The 25,668-nt window shown below is 43.5% G+C and overlaps 2 protein-coding genes across 9 annotated transcripts; one reads left to right on the top strand and one right to left on the bottom strand.

The window, feature by feature from the left end:
• Window positions 1–241: 241 nt before the first annotated feature.
• On the bottom strand, window positions 242–25,668 carry C17H12orf43 (chromosome 17 C12orf43 homolog). 6 transcript variants are annotated; one of them, XR_012634688.1, is made up of 9 exons: window positions 25,529–25,668; window positions 25,019–25,064; window positions 24,093–24,191; window positions 22,913–22,986; window positions 22,501–22,591; window positions 21,403–22,112; window positions 8,089–8,278; window positions 1,468–2,432; window positions 242–680 (listed from the first exon to the last, which is right to left on the bottom strand). XR_012634688.1 is itself a non-coding variant. In XM_074921005.1 (7 exons), the coding sequence occupies exons 1-6, from the start codon at window positions 25,650–25,652 to the stop codon at window positions 21,767–21,769; spliced, it is 780 nt and encodes a 259-aa protein (XP_074777106.1). In that variant the 5' UTR covers window positions 25,653–25,668; the 3' UTR covers window positions 242–2,432; window positions 21,744–21,766. The 6 variants fall into 6 exon arrangements, 2 of the variants coding, with proteins under 2 accessions (XP_074777106.1, XP_074777107.1); XR_012634686.1 differs by having other exon boundaries at window positions 242–1,677; window positions 2,299–2,432; XR_012634685.1 differs by having other exon boundaries at window positions 242–2,432.
• On the top strand, window positions 3,798–18,843 carry HNF1A (HNF1 homeobox A). Of its 3 annotated transcripts, XM_074921002.1 has the most exons (10): window positions 3,798–4,463; window positions 11,432–11,631; window positions 12,512–12,698; window positions 12,993–13,231; window positions 14,014–14,171; window positions 15,681–15,882; window positions 17,134–17,325; window positions 17,606–17,727; window positions 18,018–18,159; window positions 18,716–18,843. In XM_074921002.1, the coding sequence occupies exons 1-10, from the start codon at window positions 4,129–4,131 to the stop codon at window positions 18,841–18,843; spliced, it is 1,905 nt and encodes a 634-aa protein (XP_074777103.1). In that variant the 5' UTR covers window positions 3,798–4,128. The 3 variants fall into 3 exon arrangements, with proteins under 3 accessions (XP_074777103.1, XP_074777104.1, XP_074777105.1); XM_074921003.1 differs by lacking the exon at window positions 17,134–17,325; XM_074921004.1 differs by lacking the exons at window positions 17,134–17,325; window positions 17,606–17,727; window positions 18,018–18,159 and having other exon boundaries at window positions 15,681–15,822.

The following is a 25,668-nucleotide window of genomic DNA, read 5'->3' as shown; positions in this document are numbered from 1 at the left end:
ATGACCCAAAGTCAGGCTTTGGGAGTCTATTCTGCCTTCTATTCTGTTCACAGGACTCTTCTGTTCATCACTTTGGTTTTGTCCTTGTGTATTAAGCAGAATACAGACCAGTAAGTCTAAAATAAGAATCATGTTTCTATTTATACTTTCATGCAGTCATTTTCAGTGTTAAGTAATCAACTTAATTAGTAATTCAACTTCTTTATTACATGTAGGGGAGAAGGGATTACATTGGAACAGTTAATCAAGACAGGCTATTATTTACCAATAAAATAGACATCCTTGCCTGGAAGGATATTGGAGAATGACAGGAATCCAGTTTTATGAGATAGCTTTCACACAGTGTTATCAGAGTGTCTGCTACTTCAAGAAAGAAGAAAAGTTTTTACAATGCACAGAAGTTGTATTTAAGTGTAAGTAGGACAATGCAAAGTAGTTGAAAATGTTTAAATAATATTTATTGAATTTGCCATTAAAATAAAATAGAAATCAGACTTTTTGTGATTACTAATTGATATATTTCTCCAACCTGCATCCAAACTGTGTTGTTAATGTTCCTGTGCCTGCTATTAAGTTGACCAGTTTAATGTTGTAAAGCTGCTTACATCTTGTCAACGAAGCACTGAATTTGAGGGGTCTCAACTACCATATTAGTTACACCTAAGGAAAACCAAGCAATTCTGCAGGAAAAAAAAAAAAAAACCAACAAAACCAACCAAAACCAGACACCGCAAACATGAGAAAAACAAGCAGGTATCATGCAGTGACTTCAAAAGTTTCCCCTATCACAATTCCCAAGATCTCATTAGCCAGGGTAGCGAGAATCAAGTCATGGCCCAGGAAATTGTTGCAGTTAAGGAAATCAACATACAATAAGCATTGATAATAGATGAAAATGGGGTATAGCAAAACCAATACCTTTTTTTTCTCCAGGTATTCATCCTCAAGGCAAAATCCCTGAATACAATTCAGTTACAGGAGAATGTTCTCTGGATTATGGCACTCTGCAATTTAGCTCTTCCTTTACTACTAAAACTATAATCTAGCTAGTTAATCTTTGCAACTTCCACCCCTGACCTCGGCTATTCTTATTATCTCACAACTGCATATTGTGGCACTTGTGATAATCTGAGAAATATGGTATTGCAATCCTTTAGTGCCAGGGTATAAAATAGGGGTGCTGGCTAATTTGCAGCAGGAGTCTCCTTCCTGCTTCCCAAATGTTGTCTGCTAGCAATTTATAACATTTAAGAAACACTGAAAAGGTTGGTGGTTTTCCTGCACTGAAGAATCTAAAATACTTAATGGCATGCTGAACCATTCATTAGCACAGTCTGGCAGGTTACAGTGAATGTAAAGTTGACTGTGTAGCAGTTTACTTCTTGTGTTGTTATAGAGTTTAAAATGGACAGTTCTAACAGACCAAGGGAAAAAGCCCTTCAGGATAAAGTGACAGAGAATATTTACCTCTCCTCAGTGTCTGAAAGGTTTCCATAACCAGTTAAGGATTTTCCACATGGCATCCAGTTGTAGCATTCAGTGAGGTCCTAACATACAAACAGCTGTTCGTTTCTGGTTTTATAGACTTCAAAGTTCACGGGTTTCAAGACAAGCTATTTTAAAAGCCCCTGCAGCTGAAGGTCTTCAAGGCAAGCAGAAGCAGCAGCAACAGGACTTCTAGGTGCATAAAGAATTTGTGAAATCACACAATACAGACAGATAATTTGTTGCTATGTTTTCTTCTCTTTACAGTTTCCCTTGACAAATACTGCTGTTCTTTGTCTAAACTTAATGGTCTGCGTCCCCATCCCCCCTCAAGCATTCAGCAGGTATATAGTTAGAGAACATAGATAGGATGATCTTTTAAACAAGAACAGTGGTAATATTTTCCATCTTAGTTTAGGTAAAAGAAGTCGCAATACCAAAGACAGACAGAAATAAGTAACACAGTATGACAGAATCGTCTCTGTCACATACTGCAGGAGGCCCACAGTCTGTTGTCTCTCTTTGCAAAGTCCTTGAATTATAAGGACAAACTATGTCATGGTTGGATACTGTAATTACAATTGACAATTACTGTTATCAGTCAGTATTGTTGTCATATCTACCGGGGGGGTGTGGGAAAGTAGGAAAACTATACTAAAAAATTAAAATACACAGAAATTGTATTAAAACATTGACAGAACAATGCCAAAAAAGCTCACCATTCTTTAAATACTCTCCTAAGAATATGGGAAAAAAAATCTTTAGAAACTAAAGATGTCATTTTACGTTCATGTTCACATGAAAATTTCTTACATTAAACATTTTTACATGGACTCCCAAGTTGTTACTTCTTTTTAGCCACACAAAGAGAGTCTTCTGTATCCATATGTGCTTTTTCAACTGGCTGCAGTGAGGACACCTGGTAGTTTGGGTGCAGACGACATCCTCTGAAACAAAAGCTAACAGTTAACAACAGTGCTGGCTGAAAGAGTCAGCCCAGCAGCCCCACCGCAGCTTGCTGTGCCTGGCAGGAGGAGGGGGTCCAGTCCACAAAGGAGCGCCGTCCTTCAGCTGCTGACAGGGTGTTCTCACAGGAGCATGGAGAGCACAGCTAATGGTGCCCTCAAACGGAAAACGGGGCCCAAGGTCACTCTGCAGCATTGTCTTGGGACATTACCCAGTTTGGGGACAGTCCTACAAGGCTCCTCTTAGTTTAGGCTTGATGAGAGTGTATAAAGAGAGACAGGAAGCTGCCCCTAGGAAACCTCCACTGAGACAACAGTTTTAAATCCTTCTCCTGTTGATCACACAAGGCATCATTTGCATGAGATGCTCATGCATCAAGTCCACATGTGCACATAAAGTTATTCCCTAATTTTCCCAAAGTAGATTCATTCATATATTTTCAGAACAGAAAAAACAATTTAGTCATAAGGACTCCCTGAGAACTGCACCAAGTGACTCCAGCCGAGCCAGCGAGCATGTTTGAGGAAGTCACCCAACAGGTGGGAGCAGAACCTTAGAGCAGGGCTGGTATCAAGAAGGGATGGAAGCAGATGATAGATGGGAACCACAAGCCTGCCCAGAGCACTTCTCAGAAAGAAGCAGGGCAATTGATCATAGGGCAGGGACTTTCAGCATGAACCAACGCCCAGGGCTACTTATCATATCCTCCTTATCATGCTTGAATCACAAGCTCAGTGGGACAAGCCCTGTAATCCCCCGAATAATGTCAGTACACTGCTCCTGCTCATCAGTTAAGCAATAAATATAGCAAGTTATAATGGAGGCACTAGTATTTGCATATCAAGATACCCAGCAAGCCAAAGCCAGAATTGAAAAAGTAATGTAACACTTGAAGCTCTATCACAGAAGTCAGCTAGAGCTCCAGAATGTCCTCTGAGTCTTGGGAACATTCATCTCAACGCAGTGGTCACACTTCTCTGCTGGGGGGTTGCACAAAGGCTGGTGAAGCGGCCAGTGTGGCTTTCTCTTGGCCCAAAGCCTTTGGCAGGGGTTGAGTCTGGCTGAATCTCACCACTGCCAGATCTCCGAGCAGGTTCTGCAATCTTCTGACAGAAGCACCTTCTCCTGAACCACACGCAGCCAAACGCGCCCCTTCCTTTTGGGTACTCCACCTCCTTCCTTCTCTAAAACTAATGGGGCCAGAATTAAGTCACGCTTTTCCATCCTCATTTTCCTAGTTTTCTTTCCGTAGCTTACTTTTCCATGCTACTGACCTTCTATCCCTTCATTCTACTCTCCTCTCTTCTGCTTCCCTCCCTTTCCCCCTCCCCCTGCTTTCTCTCCCTCTGCACTTTGTGAACTGCTGCTGCAGTGCTGAAGTCCAAAGTTCAGTAACTTGCTAAGCACACAGATAAATATGAACCTTGGAGAATTTACATTGCTCCAATGTAAACAGATAGCCAAGGGTCCCTTTATCAGCACTGGCTCAGGACAGTCGTGGGGGGTCTGAAGTGGCTCAATTTTGTATTTTGTTTTTTTTGGGGGGGTGTAAAGGCGGGAGGCTGTGCTGTGCCCACTCTCCTGACAGTCGAGCGTGTTACCTCAGGAACATGGTGTAGGGAAGCTGGAAGCAGGATAACCTGAAATTCAAATCCAAGAGACACCAGCCTGAAGACCATGGTCTCGAAGCTGAGTCATCTCCAAGCGGAGCTGCTGGAAGCGCTGCTGGAGTCGGGGCTAACCAAGGAGACCCTGATCAAGGCGCTGAGCGAAGTGGAACCCTACGTGCTCCAGAGTGAAAGTCAGCGTGCTATCAATGCCCTCCAGACAGAGAAAGGGGAACCCTGTCCCGACATCTCCAACCTCCCCAACGGAATGGGGGAGTCCAGGTTATCGGAAGATGAAACCTCTGATGACGGGGAAGAATTTACCCCTCCAATACTGAAGGAGCTGGAAAACTTGAGCCCTGAGGAGGCTGCTCACCAGAAGGCTGTGGTGGAGAGACTCTTACAGTAAGGACAGATTTGCTGCTCCTCTTTGCTGCTTTCTTGCACCCTCCCTCTAAATCTCTTCTCCTTTCCCCTTTTGCTCAGTGTCCCTGGAATTCATAGTTGATCTAGCTGCATCCATGCCAGGACTAATAGCCCCCAAACACCCCCAAATTCTTTATAAATTCTCAAACTTTCCTTTCATCTCACTTAAAATGCATGAGGGGAGACATGGAGCATGAATACGTGTTTGTTGTGCTTATATCCTGAGGCTTTAGAATAGTCTGAGGCCTGTATAACTTGCTTCTCTCCGACTGAATGTTAGTTTTTAGGATTTTAATTTTTAATAGGATTCACATTTTCAGTCATTAGAAAAAGAAAAAAAAAAAAGGAAAAAATCTGCTCACTCTTAACTGGTGCTATATTTGCTTGAGGATGTATGGTGAAGTTATAATATTTCCCTGCTATATTTAAGGAGATTAATATTGTTCATTTCACTGGATTTTGCTATAGATTATTGGCCAAAGACAACCCAAGAGAATGTGTTCTTGTCATTCTTGTGAGTGCAAAGTTCTCCTGACTTCAGTGGGGATTTTTCTTGTAGAAAGAGCATACACCAAATACATGCAGAAGTTAAAACCTTGGCAGAACCCTCTGCTTCTACCATCCACTGCCTGTCACAAGTACATATGCAGCAACAATTACAGGTTTTACTGTCACACAAATCTGCCTTTGCATACAAGCATTTCTGAGATCCAAGGACAGGAAAAGCTCCCTGAACCAATAAGCCTCATGACAGAGAAACATTCACCAGGATTCCCATTTGGGATTCTTGCTGAGATATAATTCCCCTGTCCAAGCAAGGATCAGGTTCATCTAACCAATCTATCAAAACAGAACCAGATTCTTGCCCGTCTGTTTTGGGGGTATTTTGAAATTACAAGCTGATAGAAGCCAAAAAGATGTAGCAACATCCTGCACTTAAAATCTTCACTAAAACCCACCTAGAGAATTCCTCAGACTTTCTGATCACTCCCTTTCACATGCAAAGGAAATTAACATAAAATGTAACAAGAAGAAGCAAACATCAAATCCCACCACAAAAGGCCTGAGCTAGAAAAACAGCATGGCAAGGGCTAGCATTCACTGTAAATACTGAGGAGAAGAAAGCTCACTCGTAGATTGAGTCAATGACTCTGCAGTACCCAACAGAGGAAAATTCACTGAATCAGCTCTTACCTGGGTGGGGAAAGCATTCCCAGTAATTCAGTCTTCTTTCTGGGCCAGTATGTCTCTCATCTCTTCCCCACTTCCCACTCTGTCACAACTTTTAGTGTCCTCTGCTCTCTTCACCTCTCCCATTTCTTTCATATATTTCCCTTCTCACTTTTGTCTCTGCTGCTACTCCTCCCATTTTGTTGTCTTCTTGGCTATTTCTTTCTCTCCCTTCCACTCTTTTTCTTCCCCTCATCCTTGTCTCCTTCTCATCTTCCTGAGTCTGCGTACAGGTCTTGGGGTAGTTTGAGCCCAGTGGCACCGGGCGGGCCCTGGCTAGTTACTAATTATCCAATGGCTTTATTATTTCTCTTTTGTCTTATAAATTTATAGATGAAAAGACCCTGATAAGCTTTTTGATCATTAACTTCCGATGGTTTATCAGGTATCTCTCCACAAAGCAAGCCATGGAAGTTGGGAGAAGAGCACCTAGCTTTGTCCCATTTTCCGTAATGAATGGGTGAAGCAGGACTGAAGTGCCATCCACTGTGATCTAAGAACAGACACGCGGATGGAGGGAATTCCTTCCTGCCACCCTCACTTCAGCATAAATTCTGGTTTCCAATCCTCCCTACCTTTCTAGGAACTTGCTGCCAAGTCTTTCTTGTGCTTACAACCAGCCTCGGCACAAGTGTCTAACCTCTCTTGCAAACCTGCGATGTTAATGTTTTCCGATGAACAGGCTCACACCTCTCTCCAGACAGCTGAGCAGCATTCCCATTTACAAGTGGGAACTGAGGTACAGAGAAATTCTGTGATCTAAACCCCTAAGACAGCGCAGAAAGGACTGGGCAAGAACAAGGATCTCTTAAACCTCATATTGGGTCTTAATTGCAAAGCTTTATTCTGCAACATCTGAGTTTTCTTTCATCAGCCCCCCATACCACAGGAGAGAGCAATTCACTTCTGCTGTTGAGGACAGTATGAGGGGACCAGAAGCCTCAGTTTCAGTAAAAAAAATTATGAGTATACTTATGGAGAAATATAATAGATCAAAATTAGTCAAGGTAAAAAAAAAATAGTATGAAGTCTATATTGACAGGTTTCAAATTTCTGGTCAAAGATTCAAAAAAGCAGCTGTATGTCTGAGAATCTATTCAAAGCATCTGAACCAGTATCAGGGTTTGATAATATGTAAGCAGTTGTAACCTACTAATAAACTTTTTTGTTTTTAAGAACAAACCTTTCCATTAATAGATGCCTAGAGATAATGTCCTTAAAATCATATTCTAAATATTGTAAGACAGGGCAGAACAGTCTATAATAGAAATCACTCCCAGAAACAGATAAAAGGCAGGCAGGCAAGAACCTCCATGCCCAGGGATTCCCAGTAAAACTTCAATGCTTGCAAAGCTATTTCAGCATCTACACAATGACTTCAATCCAGAAACCAGATGGAGGCACTTCTGCCTTTAGGCAAAGCCTCTGTGGGCATTATTAACAACTCCTGATCTAATGCTGTAGACCACATTTTAACAGAAAGATTGACTTGTGGGCAGCTATTAGTGATAGAATAAAGTCTTTGCAGGACCTGCAGCCATTGCTTGTAAAGTAGAATCAGGAAAGTGTCAGTTGCTAAGCTTTCCAGGAGCTGGAAAGGTAAAAAATGACAGAACCAGGAGACCAAGTATGTCCTCACAGGACCACTAAAGTTGAAGCCACAGTTTGGAAAGCACTAGTCAAAGCTGAGTAAAACAGGATGTAGAGAAGATAGACCCTCACAACTAGGTATACCTGTGGCATTGATTAGATTTTTGTCCCAACAGGAAAAAAAAAAAAAAAAAAGCAAGCTAAAAGGCAGTTCAGACAAAGGCCTCCCTAGTCAGGAATTAACATCACTTCATTTTGTCCTTTAATCTGTCTCACTGATCTTCCACAGATTTACAGTTTGAATAACAACATTCTTTCCCAATCACTCCCCACAGAAAACAAATTGCATCTATGATAAAGAATAAATAACTCAGTAGGGAGATGGAGCTGTGTGGAGTAGTTCCCAGATAGTCCCCAGAGTAGAGAGACTACCTTGGGGGAAGGGATAGATCATACTACCACAGGTACAGCAAATGGAGAGAGGTAGAGCAACAATTCACCTGTAGGGCAAGGGGTGAAATTCCACTAGGAAAGAGAGAAATTGAGATAAGCAATAGATTTCCCCTGGAGGCAGGGATAAAAGCATGTTTTCCATGAGGAAAAAAGAAAACAGATATAACGATAAAGGTTCAGTCTTTTCCCCATGAAAGCAGTGTCTTAGAATGGCTCTAGCTGGGGAATCTGGAGATGAAGCTGCCACACCCCTTTCATTTCCACATATAAACCAAGATGAGGCAAACCAGGCCAAGTTCAATAGAAAGGAACCCTGCCAGGATGGTCTTACCTTCCCTGCTCTCTGCCTAGCCCGGCTCCAGGCTGTGCACTGACATCAGTGAGGGTTGTCTAGCAGGCTCCAGAGGAAAGGGCCAGAGGATAGTCCTGAGTACTTCACAGCTCTGAACCTCTCTTTAAGCAAGGTCTGGTCCAAAGCAGCAATTCAGAACCCACCTCAGGGGAATGAAGGCTTCTCTTTCCTGATAACAAGAAAGAAGAAAAGGAGAGACACAGAGAATGAGGAAGAGGAGAAGAAAGAAACAAGGGGAAAAGAAAAGTCAGGAAGAGTGAAGAGGGAGAAGGTCCCCTGAATGTTACATCTCCAGCTCTCTGGAATGGGTTTTCTTTAATGCTAACAACTTGATATTTACTTTCCATTTAAATTTGAGATGTTGCTATAAATTATCAACCAGCCTCTTGTTCCCTTTGAGTTTATAACTAACTACCTGGGTTACTTATTGTTCAGGTAACAAAAGGGAGGTGAAAACGCCCTTAAAAAGTGACCTCAGAACTAAGAAAATGGGAAGCTGGCATGGAGAGAGGACCCAGGCCCCTGTGGTTGAGATGAGCCAGGAAGAGGGGCTATGCTTAGACAGCAATAGGCAACTGACAGCAGGAGAGCAAGACTTAAAAGTAAAAACTGTGAGAGAATAATTTGGAGACAGAGATTAGACCTTGGAGAACAAGAAAGGAATGGGGAGACAGCTTCCATCTAGGAAGAAAGGGAAGCTAAAGAGCAGAAAACAGTCTTGGAGATAGAGAAGGAAAGCCTGAGCAAAGCAGACCCATTTCCACAGTTCTGACTCACTGAAGTAATTGAGACTTTAGTGCAGCTACAAACAGAAGAACTAGGTTTAGGGTGAAATCCAACCCTCTGACAGTCAATGACAATCTTACCGTCAGTGAAAGAGCAACGGTTTCAACTTGTGATGTCTTAGTCAATGGTGAAGGCTCTACAAGTGGAACTATGTATTTGGGCAATGGTTCATGCCAGGGTTCACCCGACAACTGCCATCACTTCTTCTGTGATGGAGCTCTGGGCCTAAAGGAATTCCGGCATTGACATTACCACCTGTGCTTTGACAACATAGAGAGTAGCTAGGACTTCATATAGCTGTCCTATGAAATCATACTGTACTAAGATACCCCTGCACTGTTTTGCCTCACAAAGCTCCCTGCTTCATCACAAAAGACAACAGAAAAACCACAGGGCTTTAACCACAGCAAGAAGAGACTCACAGATACTTCCTGCTTTATTCCTACCACAAAGAAGTGAGGATCTTGACAGGGGAGACAAGAGTGACTCATGATTGGGGTGCATGAAGGAAATCAACATTTAACAGAGGTTTCCATCAGTGGTAACACAGCCCTTCCTCTTCTCATCTGAGCCAGAACTCAGATCTAAGAGATGAGAGGTTCCAGGTCAGAGCCTTTTCTCCTTTGTATAGGGAGTTGTATAACAAATACAGGGTGCAGGTGCTGATCAGACTATCACAGATACAAAGGGAGGAGACTGGTCCTTGGTTTGGACAGCAGGAAAAGAAAAAAGAAAAACACACTGAGGAAAGCAAAGCTTTCATAAGTTCACCCCAATTTGAGGCTTTTGAAAGACAAAGATGGTTAAGAAGCTAGAAAATAGAAGCCTCTATGTAGCAAGCATCCCATTATAAAAGAGGAACAAATGTTCCTATTTGAGGAAAGCAGGTTCTTCAGAAAGCTATAACTGACACTGATTCTGTCACACTTTAACTGCAGCAGAGCTTGCTCCTTGGACTATCCAGCCACTGGGAGAGAGGCAGCAGGGGAAGAGAGATAAGGGTGTTTGTACTGGGAGAACAGGTGTGGACTTTGTCCTCCTTATCACTTCACAGCCTCTGGTAACCTCCTGAGTGAACAAAGCAATGAACAGTGCAGTTGTTACCTGTTGCTCAGACCCGTGTGTTCTTGTGACACTTTCTGCACCAATCCCAGGTACCCCCCCCCGCCCCCCCCCCCCCCATTGCTCCTTTAGTTGGATGTGACACCAGTGTATTTCTACAGCATGCAGACATTTCACAGAGGAAGCACAGAAGGATGCTCTTTGTTAAAAGTGAGCCAGAGGCTTTTCTGTAGAGAGGCTGCTGTGGTGTTTGGATCTAGACTGTCTGGTTTCATATTTTTACTGTGATTTTCAGCTCTTGTGAAATCAATACACACTATGAAGTCACAGTCACATTTTCTCTATTTACCTTAGGAACTTTCATGGATATTCTAATTGGAGATCTTAAAACCCAGAGATTCACATTGATTATGAAATCCTAAATCAGATTATCTTGCCAAGGTTTTGTAAGTAGGTCTCAAATAGGTCTATTCCCTTAGCTGTTACCCCTAAGGAAGGTGGCGATAAGAGGAATTAGTGGTGTGCCTGTTGTTCTTGATTGCATTTAGAAGCTTCGAGTGGATCTAGATATGAATCCGTGTGTTTGAATAACATGTAGCAGATGTGCAAGAACATAATTCTGGATGGCTTGGTGTATACATATGCATACATAGCCATCACATCACAGTATAATGACAACCTGTTTTCATTTCCTGAATCATTGCAAGGCAACCCAGTCTGGACCAGAATCAGGACATGAGCTAGGTTCAGCCTAATATCACAATGCATCTGTTCTGGAAGATTAAGTAGACCTACCCAAAGCACCTATGCCTTAAAGAAGGAATTGAGAAGAAAACTTATGTACAGAAAAGGAAGAGAGGTCAACTCTAAAAAACAGAACAAAACCAACCAAAAAAAACCCCAGATCTGTAGGCATAAAACATCTAAGTGAATACTGAAATGCATCATCACTTCCCTCCTCATACCATTTCTCACTAGGAGCAGAAACACTTTACATTCACATTACTTTCCAGCAGAAAGGTCCATTCCTTGCTCACATCACTGGTCAGCACTTTGTCATTTACAGATGACAACGGCCTAGACAGAACAGCCCAAAACCTTGTATACAAATGAGCACAGACAGCAAAGAGTATGGCCATGCACTGGGAAATTCCCTTGCTAACCAGAGTCCCCTTCTAAGAGGAGATCAAAGGGCCCACAGAGAACAATTTGTAAGAAGCTAGTGCTGTATCTTTTGCACTTCATTTCTAACACCGTGCAGTTTTTACCCTGAATGCAGAGTCAAAACTGAACAAGGTACCAGAGAAGAACACCCTTCCCTTACGCAGCCAGCTAACGTTCTGGCCTCCCCAAATGCAATGGTGATGACTGACATGCAAGGTGCACCTCAGCAGGCACTTCCTTAGAACCCAGGTCTGCTGAGTGCAGTTTGTTTGATCTCTCTCTCCTGAGAAGTGTTTTCTGCTCCTTCCAGAGAGGATCCCTGGCGAGTTGCAAAGATGGTGAAGTCTTACCTCCAGCAACACAACATCCCTCAGCGGGAGGTGGTGGATACTACTGGTCTGAACCAATCTCACCTCTCACAACACCTCAACAAGGGCACTCCCATGAAGACCCAAAAAAGGGCAGCCCTCTACACCTGGTACGTCCGCAAGCAGCGAGAGGTGGCTCAGCGTAAGTATGGCAACAACTGTTCTCCTGTCTCAATTTCATAAAGGCCTCTGTTCTCCCTTGCTAATCCTTACTCCCTGTTTTTATCAAGGAAAAATGGAAGGAAAAGCCACTTTCACTGGAAGCTTAGAGAAGTCTAGTTCAATATTCAGTGGTGAGGTGAACCAAAGAGTACATGAAAAAACACTCCCTTGTGAAGCAGCCTGCAGTCACCCACCATTTGGCTAAAGAGAAGCAAATTAATACTCTCCATTTGCATTTAGAGTTCCGCACCCATTCTCAGACTAAAGTAGTGTAGCAGACAGATGACAGAATTTCTGCCTGAGAATGACACTTTTGTGATTTCACCTAAAGCAACAGTTCCTCTAGCTGCAAAAAGCATTAGGTTACTGTACTCTGTGAAAAAAAAACCCACTGTGGGCTAATGGCCTCACACCTTCTAAGCCCCTTCATTACAGGTACCTGCTGGGAGCCCACCCCTGCTGCATGCACTTCTACAATCATGAGCCCGTCTGGAATCTGTCTTACTTGATTTTGTATTGGTGGGTAACAAGTCAAATGAGACATTTGGCCTTTGGATGGTTTTGGAAAGCAGGACTCCAGTCATGCTTAAACTCAGCTGCATTTGCTTTCACTACTCCAAGGTGGGAGCAGAGATGCAATGCATGCAAGAGAAGGACAGGTAAATATGGCCTGCTAGGAACATCTTATCAGTTTTAGCAGATCATGGAACTTTATTTCAACTCCATTTAGATTCAGCCCTCCATCTTGTATGAGATATTCTCCAAAGGTAAGCTGCATTGGGCCTGCTAGGCACCCAAACAGACCAAACTATCAGAAATGCTTCTAGAAAGCAAATTCCCTTGCCCCTTTGTGCCTGCAGAATTCACACATGCTGGCCAGGGTATCTTGACAGAGGAGCCCATGGGAGATGACCTGCCCACCAAGAAGGGAAGAAGAAACCGCTTTAAGTGGGGTCCTGCCTCACAACAGATCCTGTTCCAAGCCTACGAGAGACAGAAAAACCCCAGCAAAGAAGAAAGAGAGGCACTGGTAGAAGAGTGCAACAGGTAAAGATGGGTGTCTGTCTTTGAGGAAGAGGCGCACAGCAGGGCCTCTGTTCCTCCTACAAGAGGCAGGCTAATGGTACAGCAGTGGATGTCACCACTGACACCAGCCACGTTTGAATGAAATGCCACAGCTGAGCATTCACTGTCCACAAAGGATCAGTAATGCCTCATGTCTTGCTATACCTGGCAAGATCCTTCAGTGCCAGACCACAGCCACTTTGGGGCTAAGAACTTACTCTGTCCCTCTGACTAAGCCCGGCTCAGCAAAGCTCTCCTTGTTCTTTCCCTCAACAGAGCAGAGTGTATTCAGAGAGGTGTTTCTCCATCTCAGGCCCAAGGACTGGGCTCAAACCTGGTGACAGAGGTCAGAGTTTACAACTGGTTTGCCAATCGCAGGAAGGAGGAGGCTTTCCGGCACAAGCTGGCCATGGACACCTTCAGCGGACCACAGCCCACCTCTGCTCCCCCTCTAACTCCTCACAACTCCTCCTCCCTCCAGCCACCGTCTGCTCTCTCACCCAGCAAAGTTCATGGTAAGGAGCATCCAGAGGGAGATCTGAAAGAGGCATGGGTGAACCTACCCGAACTCAGTCACTAAAACTATCTCCCAAGTCCACCCCTTTAGGAGGTGAATCTACAGACAGAAAAAGCAGACTTGCTATAAGGAAAGAGCACCAGAGAGACCATATGTGAGTGAGGAGAGTGGCTAGAGTAACAAGGGTGACAAAGTTCAGTAACAAAACTTTCAGCCAAATCTCCTCACTTACTCTTTGCCATCCTGCACTCCCTCACAGCTGGCAGGCAGTAATCCCCTTCCAAGGAGTCATCCACTGGCTGCCATCACAAGTCAGTTCTGTATCCTTTCACTCATGTGTATCACCTACTCCTTTCAATACATATCAGCACCATCAGACTTCATGACTGAGTTTTAAGGCATCAGGAAAGGTAATTTTCCATCCAAAAGAGCATATCTTTTTTAGCTCTGTAGGCCATCTGGGAAGAGATGACCTCACTGAGATTGTCTCCTCTCTATACCCATATCCAAAAAGGAGGTTTCTAGTGAACCCTGCTTGCTCCCTCCAGAACACAGAGCCATACCTTAAAGTCAGTATTTAAGGAAACAGCTGCACCAAGTTAGAGGAAAGCCAAGGCAGGGTGGCAAGAAAGCCTGTTCTCCTGGTTCCCCTACTACCCACCTTGTCTCTGCCTCAAACATCTAAAGGCAAGTGCCTGCAAAGGAAACTGAATTTAGTGCTTGCCAAAGTTACTCAGTTTCTCATTTTTGACAACCAGTTTCCTTCCTGTTGTGATGCAGGAGTGAGGTACAACCAGCAGCCAGCCAGCGAGGCAGAGTCCTCCAGCAGCAACCACCATGGGAACAGCTCCATGGTGACCACCCAAACCATCCTGCATCAGGTTTCTCCCCCTGGACTGGAGCCCAGCCAGAACCTACTGAGCACAGACACTAAGCTGGTAAGTGTAGTATACTTAAGTTCTGGTGACTGGAGGACATCAGGTCCTCTCCCTGTAGTCACAACATGGACTATTATTCAGAAGTAGTTTTTTCTAGAATACTCTTAAAACCAACATCTTATAGAGAAGTCACTTTGCACTGACCATGTAACACAAGCAGTTCCAAGTGTCCTCTAGACTGCTGGTGATTGCAGGTATTAGATCAAAACTGTATTCTGAGAAAACAGAGCTCAAGGTATGACATGATTTCCTTCTTCCCTGGAAACCCCGTTCTCTCCTCCTTTCCCCAGCAAGATTCTCATCTCCAACTCGCATTTGAGCTCTATACATCAAGATATTTGATCAGACACGAATGAGATTAACAGAACAGAGACCCATTCTCTGCCTTCCTTTTGAGATTTGACTACACCTTTTCCCACATAATTAACAATGAAGCATTAGAACTACATGACTGATCGTTTTCAGTTTGCACATATACCCTTGCTTACAGGGAACGAGTTGGGAGAAGTTTGCATTAGTGCATACTGGCCTGAGGCAAAGTTAAGTTCACTAGAAACGAGTATGATTTAAATCTTGTCTGTCACTTTACGGGCTTTCTGGTCTCTTCCTGAAAAAAAGTCTTTTATGAGATGCTGAAAGTCTTCTACAGCTGTCTTATAAATATATATCAAAGTGATTTGTCCCACGTTAAACCTGTTGGTGCTTACTCTTACTTAAGATTCCTTACAGCTTTTTGTCTGAAGAGAGAAAAAAAAAGTATAATATAAAGCATTGAACTTTCTCCATCAGCCAGATGATTAGAATGCTTTTTTGCTGTTCCACAGTACTTCAACTACAGGTCTCTAAAGGGCCTTGCAAACTCAAAATCCCATTAGAGCATAGACACAGGTTATATGGTTCATTTTAGAAGCTGAGAAAACAGTCAGGTTATTAAATTTCTGACTCAAGGACAGACTGAATCAGCAAGATACATGAGCACAGAACAGTTCTAACAGGTAGTCTTCCTCACTAACAGCAGGGAACGGCCACATAACGCTCCCTAAAGAACATGCTGTATGAGAAAAAAGTCTAAGGAAGTTTTTCAGCAACTCCTTTAAAATCTGAATCCAAAAACTCACTGGCCACTAAAAGACACTTGCTGGGAGAAAGGAAAGTTACAGGCATTTCTCAGAAGAGGTGAACAAGAAAAGAGGAACTCCTGGATTCTGTGCTGGTTTCCCTATAGAGAATGCAGTGGGACTAATCTCATTCTTGTTTGTAAAACCCTTATGATTTCTTAAATGTGAACGAACTAAACCAGCAAGGATTTACTCTTAGTATTTCAACAGCTGACCTTTGCTAGTTAATTGATGAGCACAGGGAAACTGCAGACAAGCAAATGTGAAGTCTTTCTAGTTACCAAGGGGTCAGAGCAGACAGAAAAAGGGAGAAGGACATTTATCACAGCTCTGGGACCCACCACGCTCAACGTGCTGCAGATGGCATTTTCATGGTCCTCCTTTCACACAGGTCTCAGCTCCTGGAGGAACTCTGCCTCCTGTCAGCACTCTGACTGCCTTGCACAGCCTAGAGCAAAATCCACATCCATTGAGCCAGCAAACTCAGAACCTTATCATGGCATCGCTGCCAGGCGTTATGGCAATTGGAGCTGGTGAAACCTCATCCCTGGCACCAGCATTCACCAACACAGGTGCCTCCACCCTGGTGATAGGTGAGTAGTGTTCTGTAATGGCTCTGCTTATCAGGATTCAGATGAAGAGCTACCTGTAATTTTCAGAATTACCTGCCTCATTTTCAGAGACAAAAGCACTAAGTTGGCAGCGATGGTCACCTGGGGAAATTGTCACAAACACTAAGGATCTTCAGCAGCACTACTTGAAAGTACCAGTGGAATTAAGGGACAGATGTTCCTTATTCATGTTCACACAAATCCACATCTTAAGAGCAAGGGACTTCTGCAATCTATTCCTATGCCAATATTTTGTTTTGCTGCTCTGCATCTTCCCAAATATAAATGTAATACTTCTTTAAAACCATGAAAATTGAAGCATGTTCACAGTGCTTAAAAGACAAAACATCCTGTTCTATTTCCTGCAAACAGCAGCATATGCCTTTGGAATCCACAGCAATAATTACTTCTTTTTTTAAATAGATTTTTCACTCTGACATCTTTTCTGGACTTGTAGAGATTTCTTTTCATTCCAAGACTAGTCTACTGCCAAAGTGCATCTCATTAGGTAAAGGAAAATAAAATGTATACTCTCCTCTTACACTTTCTTCCCAGGAAGAAAGAGGCCTTATTTTGTTCCATGGTGACAGCTGTGAACTAATTTCCATTTCCTCATTTATACCCAAGATTATGATACAGATTCTAATTCTGTACAAACAAAAATAAATTGCTGATTTATAGGAACAGGGTCTGGACAGTTGTGAGAAATGGGTAGTAATGTGTGAAACCTTCTACCTCTTCCTCACTGGTCCAAATTCCATAATTTGGCAGCCCAAGCTAAATGAGTTTAAAGTCCATTCCATGTGGCTGGACAGCTATAGCATAATTTCCTCTGTTGCCAACAGCTTTGTAAGAAAAGAATAAAATGAACTGGACACCGAGGCTGAGTTTACCTCTGAGCAAGGCCTTCCCATTGGAACTCTGTACCAGGTTATCACTAAACTGGAAGGTGATCTCTACTGGCACACAAGGATGTGTGCAGGAACACACTGGAAGTCAGAGGTGGTTTTATGGTACCTGTCTACACCGTACATTTTGCACACTCCCACTTTTTTACAGGCATGAAATCTATTCTTAAACACAGATAACAAATAGAACACCTGAAAAGCAGGATCCAAAAATCACCCTGCAACAACAAACCTGCCATGATGACTATTTCTGACGGCCCTATTGCAGAGTGTCACACTTCTCCCATAGTGTGTGACACTACTGTCATCAGTCCTTGTTTTTCAGGCCTGGCCTCAACCCAGCCCCAGAGCGTACCTGTAATAAACAGCATGGGGAGCAGCCTCACTACCCTGCAGCCTGTCCAGTTCTCCCAGCAACTGCACCCATCCTACCAGCAGCCCCTCATGCAGCAAGTCCAGAGCCACATCAACCAGAGCCCCTTCATGGCTACCATGGCCCAGATACAGAACCCTCACGGTAAGAACGTGGACTCATTTGCTCAAGCAAACAAACCAACCAACCCGCTCTGTTCTGGAGCATTTGCTGGGTCCTTGGGCTTGTAGCACTCCATTTTCCTCTTCTATTATTGTTGCTCTAATTATGAAATTACTTTTCTATTGCGTTCATCTCCCTGTCCCTCCATCCCACCATTTCAGAGACAGACAACAGGTCCACATGCATGAGGAGAACACCTCAGCCAAACTAGCCTCAGGCAAAGCTCCAGCATCCACATGACCTTGTTTTCTTTCATGCACAGCTCTCTACGGCCCCAAGTCTGAAGTGGCCCAATACACACATACAGGCCTCTTACCACAAACCATGGTGATAACAGATACAGCCAATCTCAGCGCCCTGACTAACCTGACACCAACTAAACAGGTAACAGCCTTTAGCACATGCCTTTGTTTCCCCACCTTAGAACTGCACCAGTCTGCAGGGAGCTCCTTGCTTGTCAAAGAGGTGTTGGGTGTGTGGTCTATGCCATCCCAGCAGGATGATCTTTCTTATCTCCTCACCTTGCTGGTACCAGCTGCAATATTGGAGGCATTAGAGCAAGCTCTTCACTACATCATTAAGGAGGATTTAATCTCCTTGGAAACAGCACCTGCTCACTGTTCTCTGTTAGAATGGATGTCAAAACCAGGCACTGGTAACTTTCTTTTCTCTAGGCATTCACATCTGACTCAGAGACTCACACTGAGTCTGGGATGCACACGCCAGTGTCACAGGCACCAACGATACATTTACAGAACCAAGACACAACCATCCAGCACCTTCAGCCAGGCCCTCGCCTCACCTCCAGCCCTGCTGGTAAGAGCAGCAGCCACTATTATCTTAAACCACATATTGCCTAGTTTCTATCGCCAACACTGTAAAATTCAGTTAGAAAGTGATAACTGGGACTCACTGTTCTCTAAGGGGGCTCTAGCAGTATCTGGGGGTGTTTGAAAGACAAGGAAAAGATTCAAAGCACAGTCTGTATAAGGCCAGAGTGTGGAAATGGGACCCTTCTTCAGAATCCAGAGAGTAAAATAACCTTAAAAATATTGACAAAATCAGTGTCCACAAGTATCCAGTCCCCTGGGCAGTTTTCAGGGCTGAAAAGCCCAAGACTCCCTCACAAAGTGACTCCAGTTGGATGTTCCGAGTTCTAAGAGAAGAACTAGGACATTCACAATCAACTAGAATCCTCAGAACTGAAATCTCTGAAGGTTGCAGCCCTCTGTTTTCAGACTAGCTGTGAACCTAAGCTAGGTATGTAACGGCACATGAAACAGAAAAGGACTTATGCCAGGTGAGGTCAGTCATGCTAGAAATGTGTGTGCAGTGAAAATTTGTACTTAACTTCTGCCTGTGCCTTTGACAGTGTCCTCCAGCAGCCTGGTGCTGTACCAAAGCTCTGACTCTGCCAACAGCCACAGTCAGCTGCTGCCATCCACTCACAATGTCATCGAGACCTTCATCTCCACGCAGATGGCATCCTCCACTCAGTAATCAAGACAACTAGCTCAAGAGTGACTGCCATGACCAACCTGTCAGGTGCAACTCCAACTGTGTTTGCCATCACTGTCACCACTGCCTTCTCTGGGAAGGAAAGGCTGCTTCGCTCAGCTGACCTCCAGCCCCTACTGACTCAAACAAATCCTTTATTCAGCTGCCTCCGTGAGAAAAGATGTCTCCGGCTCAAGACAGAAGCCATGGAAAGGTGATGCTGGCACTGCTAATAATCTACTGTCCCACAAGAAAACAAGCAAACCAAATGCCACGAGCCAGCCTAGAATGACCAGGCATCCTTTTATGGCTGTCCAAGAAGGAATCCCATCAAGATAGGGATCTGAATACAATATGGCAAAAATGCCAGGGCGTGGATGGGACTTTCATTCTGCTCAGCCTTCATCAAGCTGGGCCTGTACAAACCTGCCGACACCAGGCTAAGCCATGCAGGAAAGAGCAAAGCTAAGCTGCCAAAGAAGGGACACCACCTTTAAAACACTCACCTCCTTTGCTGTAAAGAAGCACCAGTTGGAACTATGAGAAATAATATTGTCTTGGAGGCAAGAGTGAGAGAATCTGGTTCCTGACTTTGCAACAAAAATCACCAAGAAACAGATTCAGAAACAGCTTGGCACAAACCTGTCAGTATAGGATCACTGACTACAAGCTACAAGTCCTTTAATTAACTACAAAAAATAGGAAACATTCTCAGTTAAAAATGACCTGCCCTAAAATCATGCTATCCTAGTGGAAATGGCTTGGTTATTTTTGATATAGCTCTGCTTTGTTTTAAATGCAGAAATTAAAGTATAACAGCAGCAAGGAGATTCCAGTTCTCTACATTAACCATGTGGATTCTTATCTTGTGAGTCTTGCTGAATGAGCTGGGACGTGGCATTCTGCCTGACACTGCCTAGCACCTGGGAGGCTCCCATGCTCCACACAGAGCAGCAGTTCCTTCAGGTGTTCTCTAGAAAGATGTCAGCTCGGACTCATTTTACAGAATGCAGTTCATTCTTTGCTTCCCTGTAGGCTGGCTTCTGTAGCTCTTGATATGCAAATAATTACCCTGGGGTCTAAGGGTCTTACTTGCACTAAGTGAAGGTTTTTAGCCCTGAGGATCTACTTATAATTCCTCTTCTATATCTCTATTTACTCTCAGTGTTCACATCACTGATATGTCACTAGCCAGACATGAAAAAACCCCCAATTAACAAGCTTTTGTCTTTGTGACCAAAACAGCTATTCTTTCAACTGTGAAATGGATAAAAGTTCTTGACACTAGAATGTGCTCAAAACTTTTTAAAAGTTAGATAAAAGGGAGAATTAAAGAAGAAAAAGCCTAACAATGAACTCTTCAGTTATCATATTTGGAAATTTCAAAATTGCAGACATCCATTAGAGTTTTTATTGGTAAGAGCTTCCTCTAGATACCATCAACCATCAGAGACTAATTTCACTAACCAGATTCTCCAAGGAATTTTATCCTAGAATTGTTTCCTAATCTCCCATGTGCATCAGTTGCAAATACATATAACTTCCAGTAAACATAAAAATAATCATCATAAAGCAAGTCAAAAGGTAATGTTTAGATCACTATGCATTTGAAACCTCAGGTGCTAGCTTCACTATATTTAACTGCCCATAAGACAAATAACTTCTGCTGGAACATTTAGTTAGATTATAAGCCAATTTTCTACTTAGCTTTTCCATTTTTGGATGCCAACTGTGGTTTACTGATTAGAAAACAGCAAAGATCTTACAGTAGGAAAAAAAATATCTTGGGTTTTCCCATGCTCAGAGAGTGACAGTTCATTATTTTGGTTTCTCTAATCTGGCTTTCTGGTCTCCTGAAGAGGGCAAATAAACTAGAACTAGTGAAATCTTAAAAATAGAAATAGAAAACCAGAAGAAGAGTATTTATCCAATAAAAGGTCATTTCCTGAAATACTGGAACTGAAGTATAAACAGACTAAGAGCCATACAGAAAACTACACAAACCCACTGTATTTCAAAGGGACTAAAGTCAGAATCAACCTAAATAAGGAGTGAAACACAGCACCTTAGGTTAGGCTTAAGTCCTTCCTGTAGCAATTTCATAGCACTGATCACCAAGCAACTAAAGAGCCATCTTCAGCCATCTTTATCTGTGCTGGGGGAGCCATGTGAATGCAGCAAGAGAGCCGCTGTTGTACAAAACCTGCCAAATTAAATAAGTCTAATAGTGTAGTAGAATTTAATAACAACAAATGCCATGAAAAAAACTATACATGAAAAGAAATTTCAATGGACACAACCTAAACAGAACTACCTATTTATAACAACCCTGAAATAAGCTCACTGCACACATTGTTTACATGCAGGGGCCCTGGAGAGGTGCAGATTACAGAGGGATTAGTAACATGGCAGGTTTCAACAACAGATTGTTATGATGATGACAGGAAAAAAAATAAGGGGGCCCTGATATCTGACAGGATGCTTTTGATAAATGAGTCTCCCACAGGCTGGAGCTATTCTTAGCAGGCATCTAGGAGGAGGCAAAGAGAAAAAGTTGATCACCTGTTGCCATGTAAACCAAATTCAATTCATTTTATACTTTCTCCAGGACACAAGATCTGGCTTCATGATGGGAAGGACAGACCAGGAGGGATGCAGTTATGATTACATCCTCTGTCACACAAGTCTGTGCGCATATTTAATCCTTTTACGCTAGGTCTGCATAAGCAGCAGCACAGTGTGCTAGGAGAACAATGTTCCCTTCCCCGAGGGATGCCAACAACATAGGAAGTCACTTAATTAGACTCTCAGGCCACTGAACTTTTAGAACAGAAGCTTTGCCAATTAATTTTCCCTTATCTGCTGCCACTCTTTTTTCAGCATCCTTCATTCATCACAATCACCTGCCATTTGCAGAGCAAAGTCTTCATTCTCTTTTTTTCTTCTTTTTCTTCTTAACAACTCCTGGCAACACTGAGTTCTGTGTATGACTGCTGTCCTGTCTCTCATGCTGTCCATTTGCAGACACCAACCGTGGCAATTCTTTGCAGATCTGGTCACACTCTGTTGGGTCTATTATTTTCTCTTGAATATTGTTCTCTCCCCTAATTTTCTTTTTCTTCTTTTTTTTCTGGCTGTGCTCTACATAACCCTGACTCTGATCTCGGCTGGAATCCTGGAACAGTACAGGAAAAGCACTTTGCTTCAGAATGTCTGCAGCTGACACAGCAGCCTCCTGGTACCTTTGCCACTCTTGGTCACTGTCCATGTCACTGAAAAGGTAACAAAAGGAAAGGAAGTTATGTTACACTTTTGCCTTGAATTCACACAAAGCACAAACAGCAGAGCAATCTAAGATGAGAACACCTGATAAATACCCAGTGGCTCTGGGACTCCAATACCTAGAGTTAGCATTTAACCAGTTTGAAGGCCAAGGTGTTCTTTACACATACTAGAAGGGAAAGGAACATCTCATCTCCCACAGGCATTTCTAGTTCCCTGGCACTAAAAAAAAAAGAAAAAAATCTGATTTAGTCAAATATAGGAGTCAAATACATATTTCTCAAGCTCTACAGCTTCTTATTCCCTTGGGAGAGTCACAACTGCCTCTGAAATGTGGGATTCAGTAATACTTCAGTAGCAAAGCAGCTGACACCTCACCTGGAGCTAGATGGCTGTCTCCTCCTTGCTGCAGGGCAAGGCTCTGATTTCCCACAGTCTCCTGGGACAGAAGAAGAGAAGAGACGAAAACCTAAAATATATAAAGGAGAATTTTAACCACAACATAAAACAGAAGTGAAAGCAATCAACAGCAATTTCCCTAGGGAGCCTCACTGCTGTTATTGTATTGCTATAGAGCTTGACAGCAATTATTTGGGACTCTCTGGAAGGACTTAGGGCACAGAGGTCACAGCTCCAAAGTAAGAGCCTTCAAGATGCTAAAAGAAATTCTGTTACAAAGACTTATTAGTTAGTTGTGTGTACGACTGGTAAAGGACAGGATCCATCCCACTTGTCATCATTTAACTAACGATGTTGCAAAACAGTCACAATGGCCATGACAAGAACTCACCATCATCCGCAGAGTCAGACTGTTGCACAGAAGTTTGTGAAGGTCCTGATGAGTCCTTCAAGACAGTGATGAAACTAAACAGAAAACCCCAGTCAGATCATAGGCAGGTTTGTGCAAACTGAGATAAAGTTGGGTATTTCTAGGAAACAAGACTATAGGGAGATGTTACATAGCTTCTTACTTTTTTCTTAGTGAAGCTGTCTCACCTCCCTGCTCTGAGAGCAGACCATGCCTTCTCTCCTTAGCAATGCATGCCACAAGAATGACTTAAAAATAGCTAAAGCCAACTCAACACCATGAATTCTAGTTCTCCAGGGCCATATTTACACAATAAAAACAAAGGGAGCCTGTAGCAGGAACCCCCTTAGTTGCAGGATGAGGCTATGAGACAAGACACACACCAATATGGTTAACAGTCAAGCTCCGATGTTTATTAGAAAAACAAGTCCTTATATATTCTCGTGACAGCAAATCCGTGTGTTGCTCTGGCGCATGCTCATTTCAAAAACTCGTTCCTCTCAGCACTTTCAACAAGCACTACTAAGCGTGCACAACTGGTAGATAAATTTCTGCTTTGTTATTCTACAGATTCCTTTCTTACCTGTTTCTTCCCTAATGAGCAAAAATACTTTCGCTTTTAGCCGTCATTAATCTAGACGCCGTTAGTCTTCTAACACAAGTGCATCATTAATTCAGACGTCGTTGATCTTCTAATTTGAATGCTGATGACACTTTTACATTGTCAGTGACGCAGACGGTTCGCGACCCGGCATACACACCCACAGGAGCCCACTCAGAGGCATACTGCTAGCACAACCCTGAATCAGGTATTGGTTTGGGTTGTAAGAATAAATGAAAGTTTCTCATGCTAGCCTTTAAATTATAAGCTGCTAAGGCACCCAGATTCTACTTTTTGCTCCCCACAACACATTCACCACAGAGGCAAATGGAGACAGGCAGTGCTGCACAGGGAGTCTTCACCAGAGGGGCACAGCACATGGACCAGGTTAGCTCACAGAATACTGGAAGCCTGCATTAAATACAGGAATGACGGAGACAATAGAAACATCTTCTCTGTATTCACGTTGCTCTCAAATCTTGAATTTCCTGGTTTTAGCACACATGAGCATCAGTGTAGTTGACCCATAGAACAAACATTTCTAGTATTGCATGCTAATACCTGTCTAGCATTGCTCCCAGCTTCTTTGCAACATGTGCTCTGAACTCTGGTGTCGTCTGTAGCTCATTTCCATCCTCATCATGACTGTTCACCTCACACCTGTTTAAAATAAGAATAATGATTATCTCTTTCCAGGTCAATAACATCTGGTGCTCTCATACAAACAGGAGATAAGGGACTATAAAACCCCTAGTCTCTAGTAATCAATTCATACTTGATAAGGAAGACTGCTAAGAAAGATGGAAAATAGCTCAGTAGTCACAGTTCAGTTCCTGAGAGAACTAAACATTATTTAGCCATCTCCATCACAGCTAGTAATTGGATGACTTTTCTCACTGAAGTAGCCTACAAAAGCAAATAAATGATGTCAGGATGGCCAATCTCTTGCATGCAGTTCCTGTGCATGTTGCCACAATTCATGCAAAACCTGACCCAGGAGAGAGGATTTTATTAAGTTGTCTGGCTGCCAACCTTTGAAACTGAGCCTACAGAAATGCTATATCACTTCTGTTGCTAGGCTCTTAATTCAGGCATTGCTTTCCATCTGGTGAGCATTTGCATTTGCAATTGCAACGTTTTTTGATGAGAAAGAAATTCTTTGTATAGGTAACTGTACTAATTCCTTCATGACATACTTGCAGAGTTGGGAGCTTCCTGACACTTGGAACTAGCACTGTAACTGACAGCAGTAATAAGTTTTCAACTTCTATATTCCACCACTACTTAGAGGGATGAGACATGTACTTGAAACACCTATGAGATTTTTCAGATTTAAGCATCATTTCAGATTATGGTTGGACTAATTCCTAAAACAGAATAGGCCCTTCCAGTCAGAAGTATCATAAGTGATTAAGTAAAACAAATACAACATACATTAGGTTTTTTTCTTCAGTGCAACATAAATCTGAAATCAGAAGCAAAAATACCTTAGGCTAGGCTGAGTGAGCTGTAATCGATCCTTTTTAAAGCCACCTGACAAAGGAAGAAGGTAAATTTAAAAGACCTGTGACCAGTAACTCTTTAATCCCCCTTCTGGCACATGTGATTTTATAGCGTAAAGAATCATGTCTGAAAGATAATCCACGCCCACCTTCGGGGGAAAACAATTATGAGGGGAAAGGGAAACTTCCCGTCGGCCTGGTTGTAGCAGACAACGTGCCCGGGAAGGGGCTTTGGCCCCGGCGGGAGGCCGGGCATCGCCATGGCACAGCCGGCCGCCGGCAGCGCCGGGCCGAGCCCCAGTCCCATAGTCCCATCTCGGCTCTGGTGGGCGACTCCCGAAGCGGCCCGGCTCTGACACCGGTACCGCGGCAGAGAGGTGCTGCCGCCTGACCACCACTCCCCCGGGACAGCCCGGAGCAGGAGGCGCTGCGGAAGGGCCCGGCCCAGACGGGAGGGGAGGGGAGAGCAGAGCCTAGCTGGCCGCCAACCCTCACCGCCACGCGTCTCCGCCCGCACGGCGCAGTCCCAGGCAGCCTCCCGGAACCGCGCCGCCGCCTCGCCGCTGCTGTCCGACTCTGTGTCTGTGTCCAGGTCCGCGCTCCCCCTGGGCGCCGCCATGCTGAGGGCGCGGCAG

This window comes from Athene noctua, chromosome 17 (assembly GCF_965140245.1).
Source record: "Athene noctua chromosome 17, bAthNoc1.hap1.1, whole genome shotgun sequence".
Classification (NCBI taxonomy): domain Eukaryota; kingdom Metazoa; phylum Chordata; class Aves; order Strigiformes; family Strigidae; genus Athene; species Athene noctua.
Note: the sequence above shows the minus strand (reverse complement) of the source record. Positions and strands in the feature narration are given on the sequence as shown.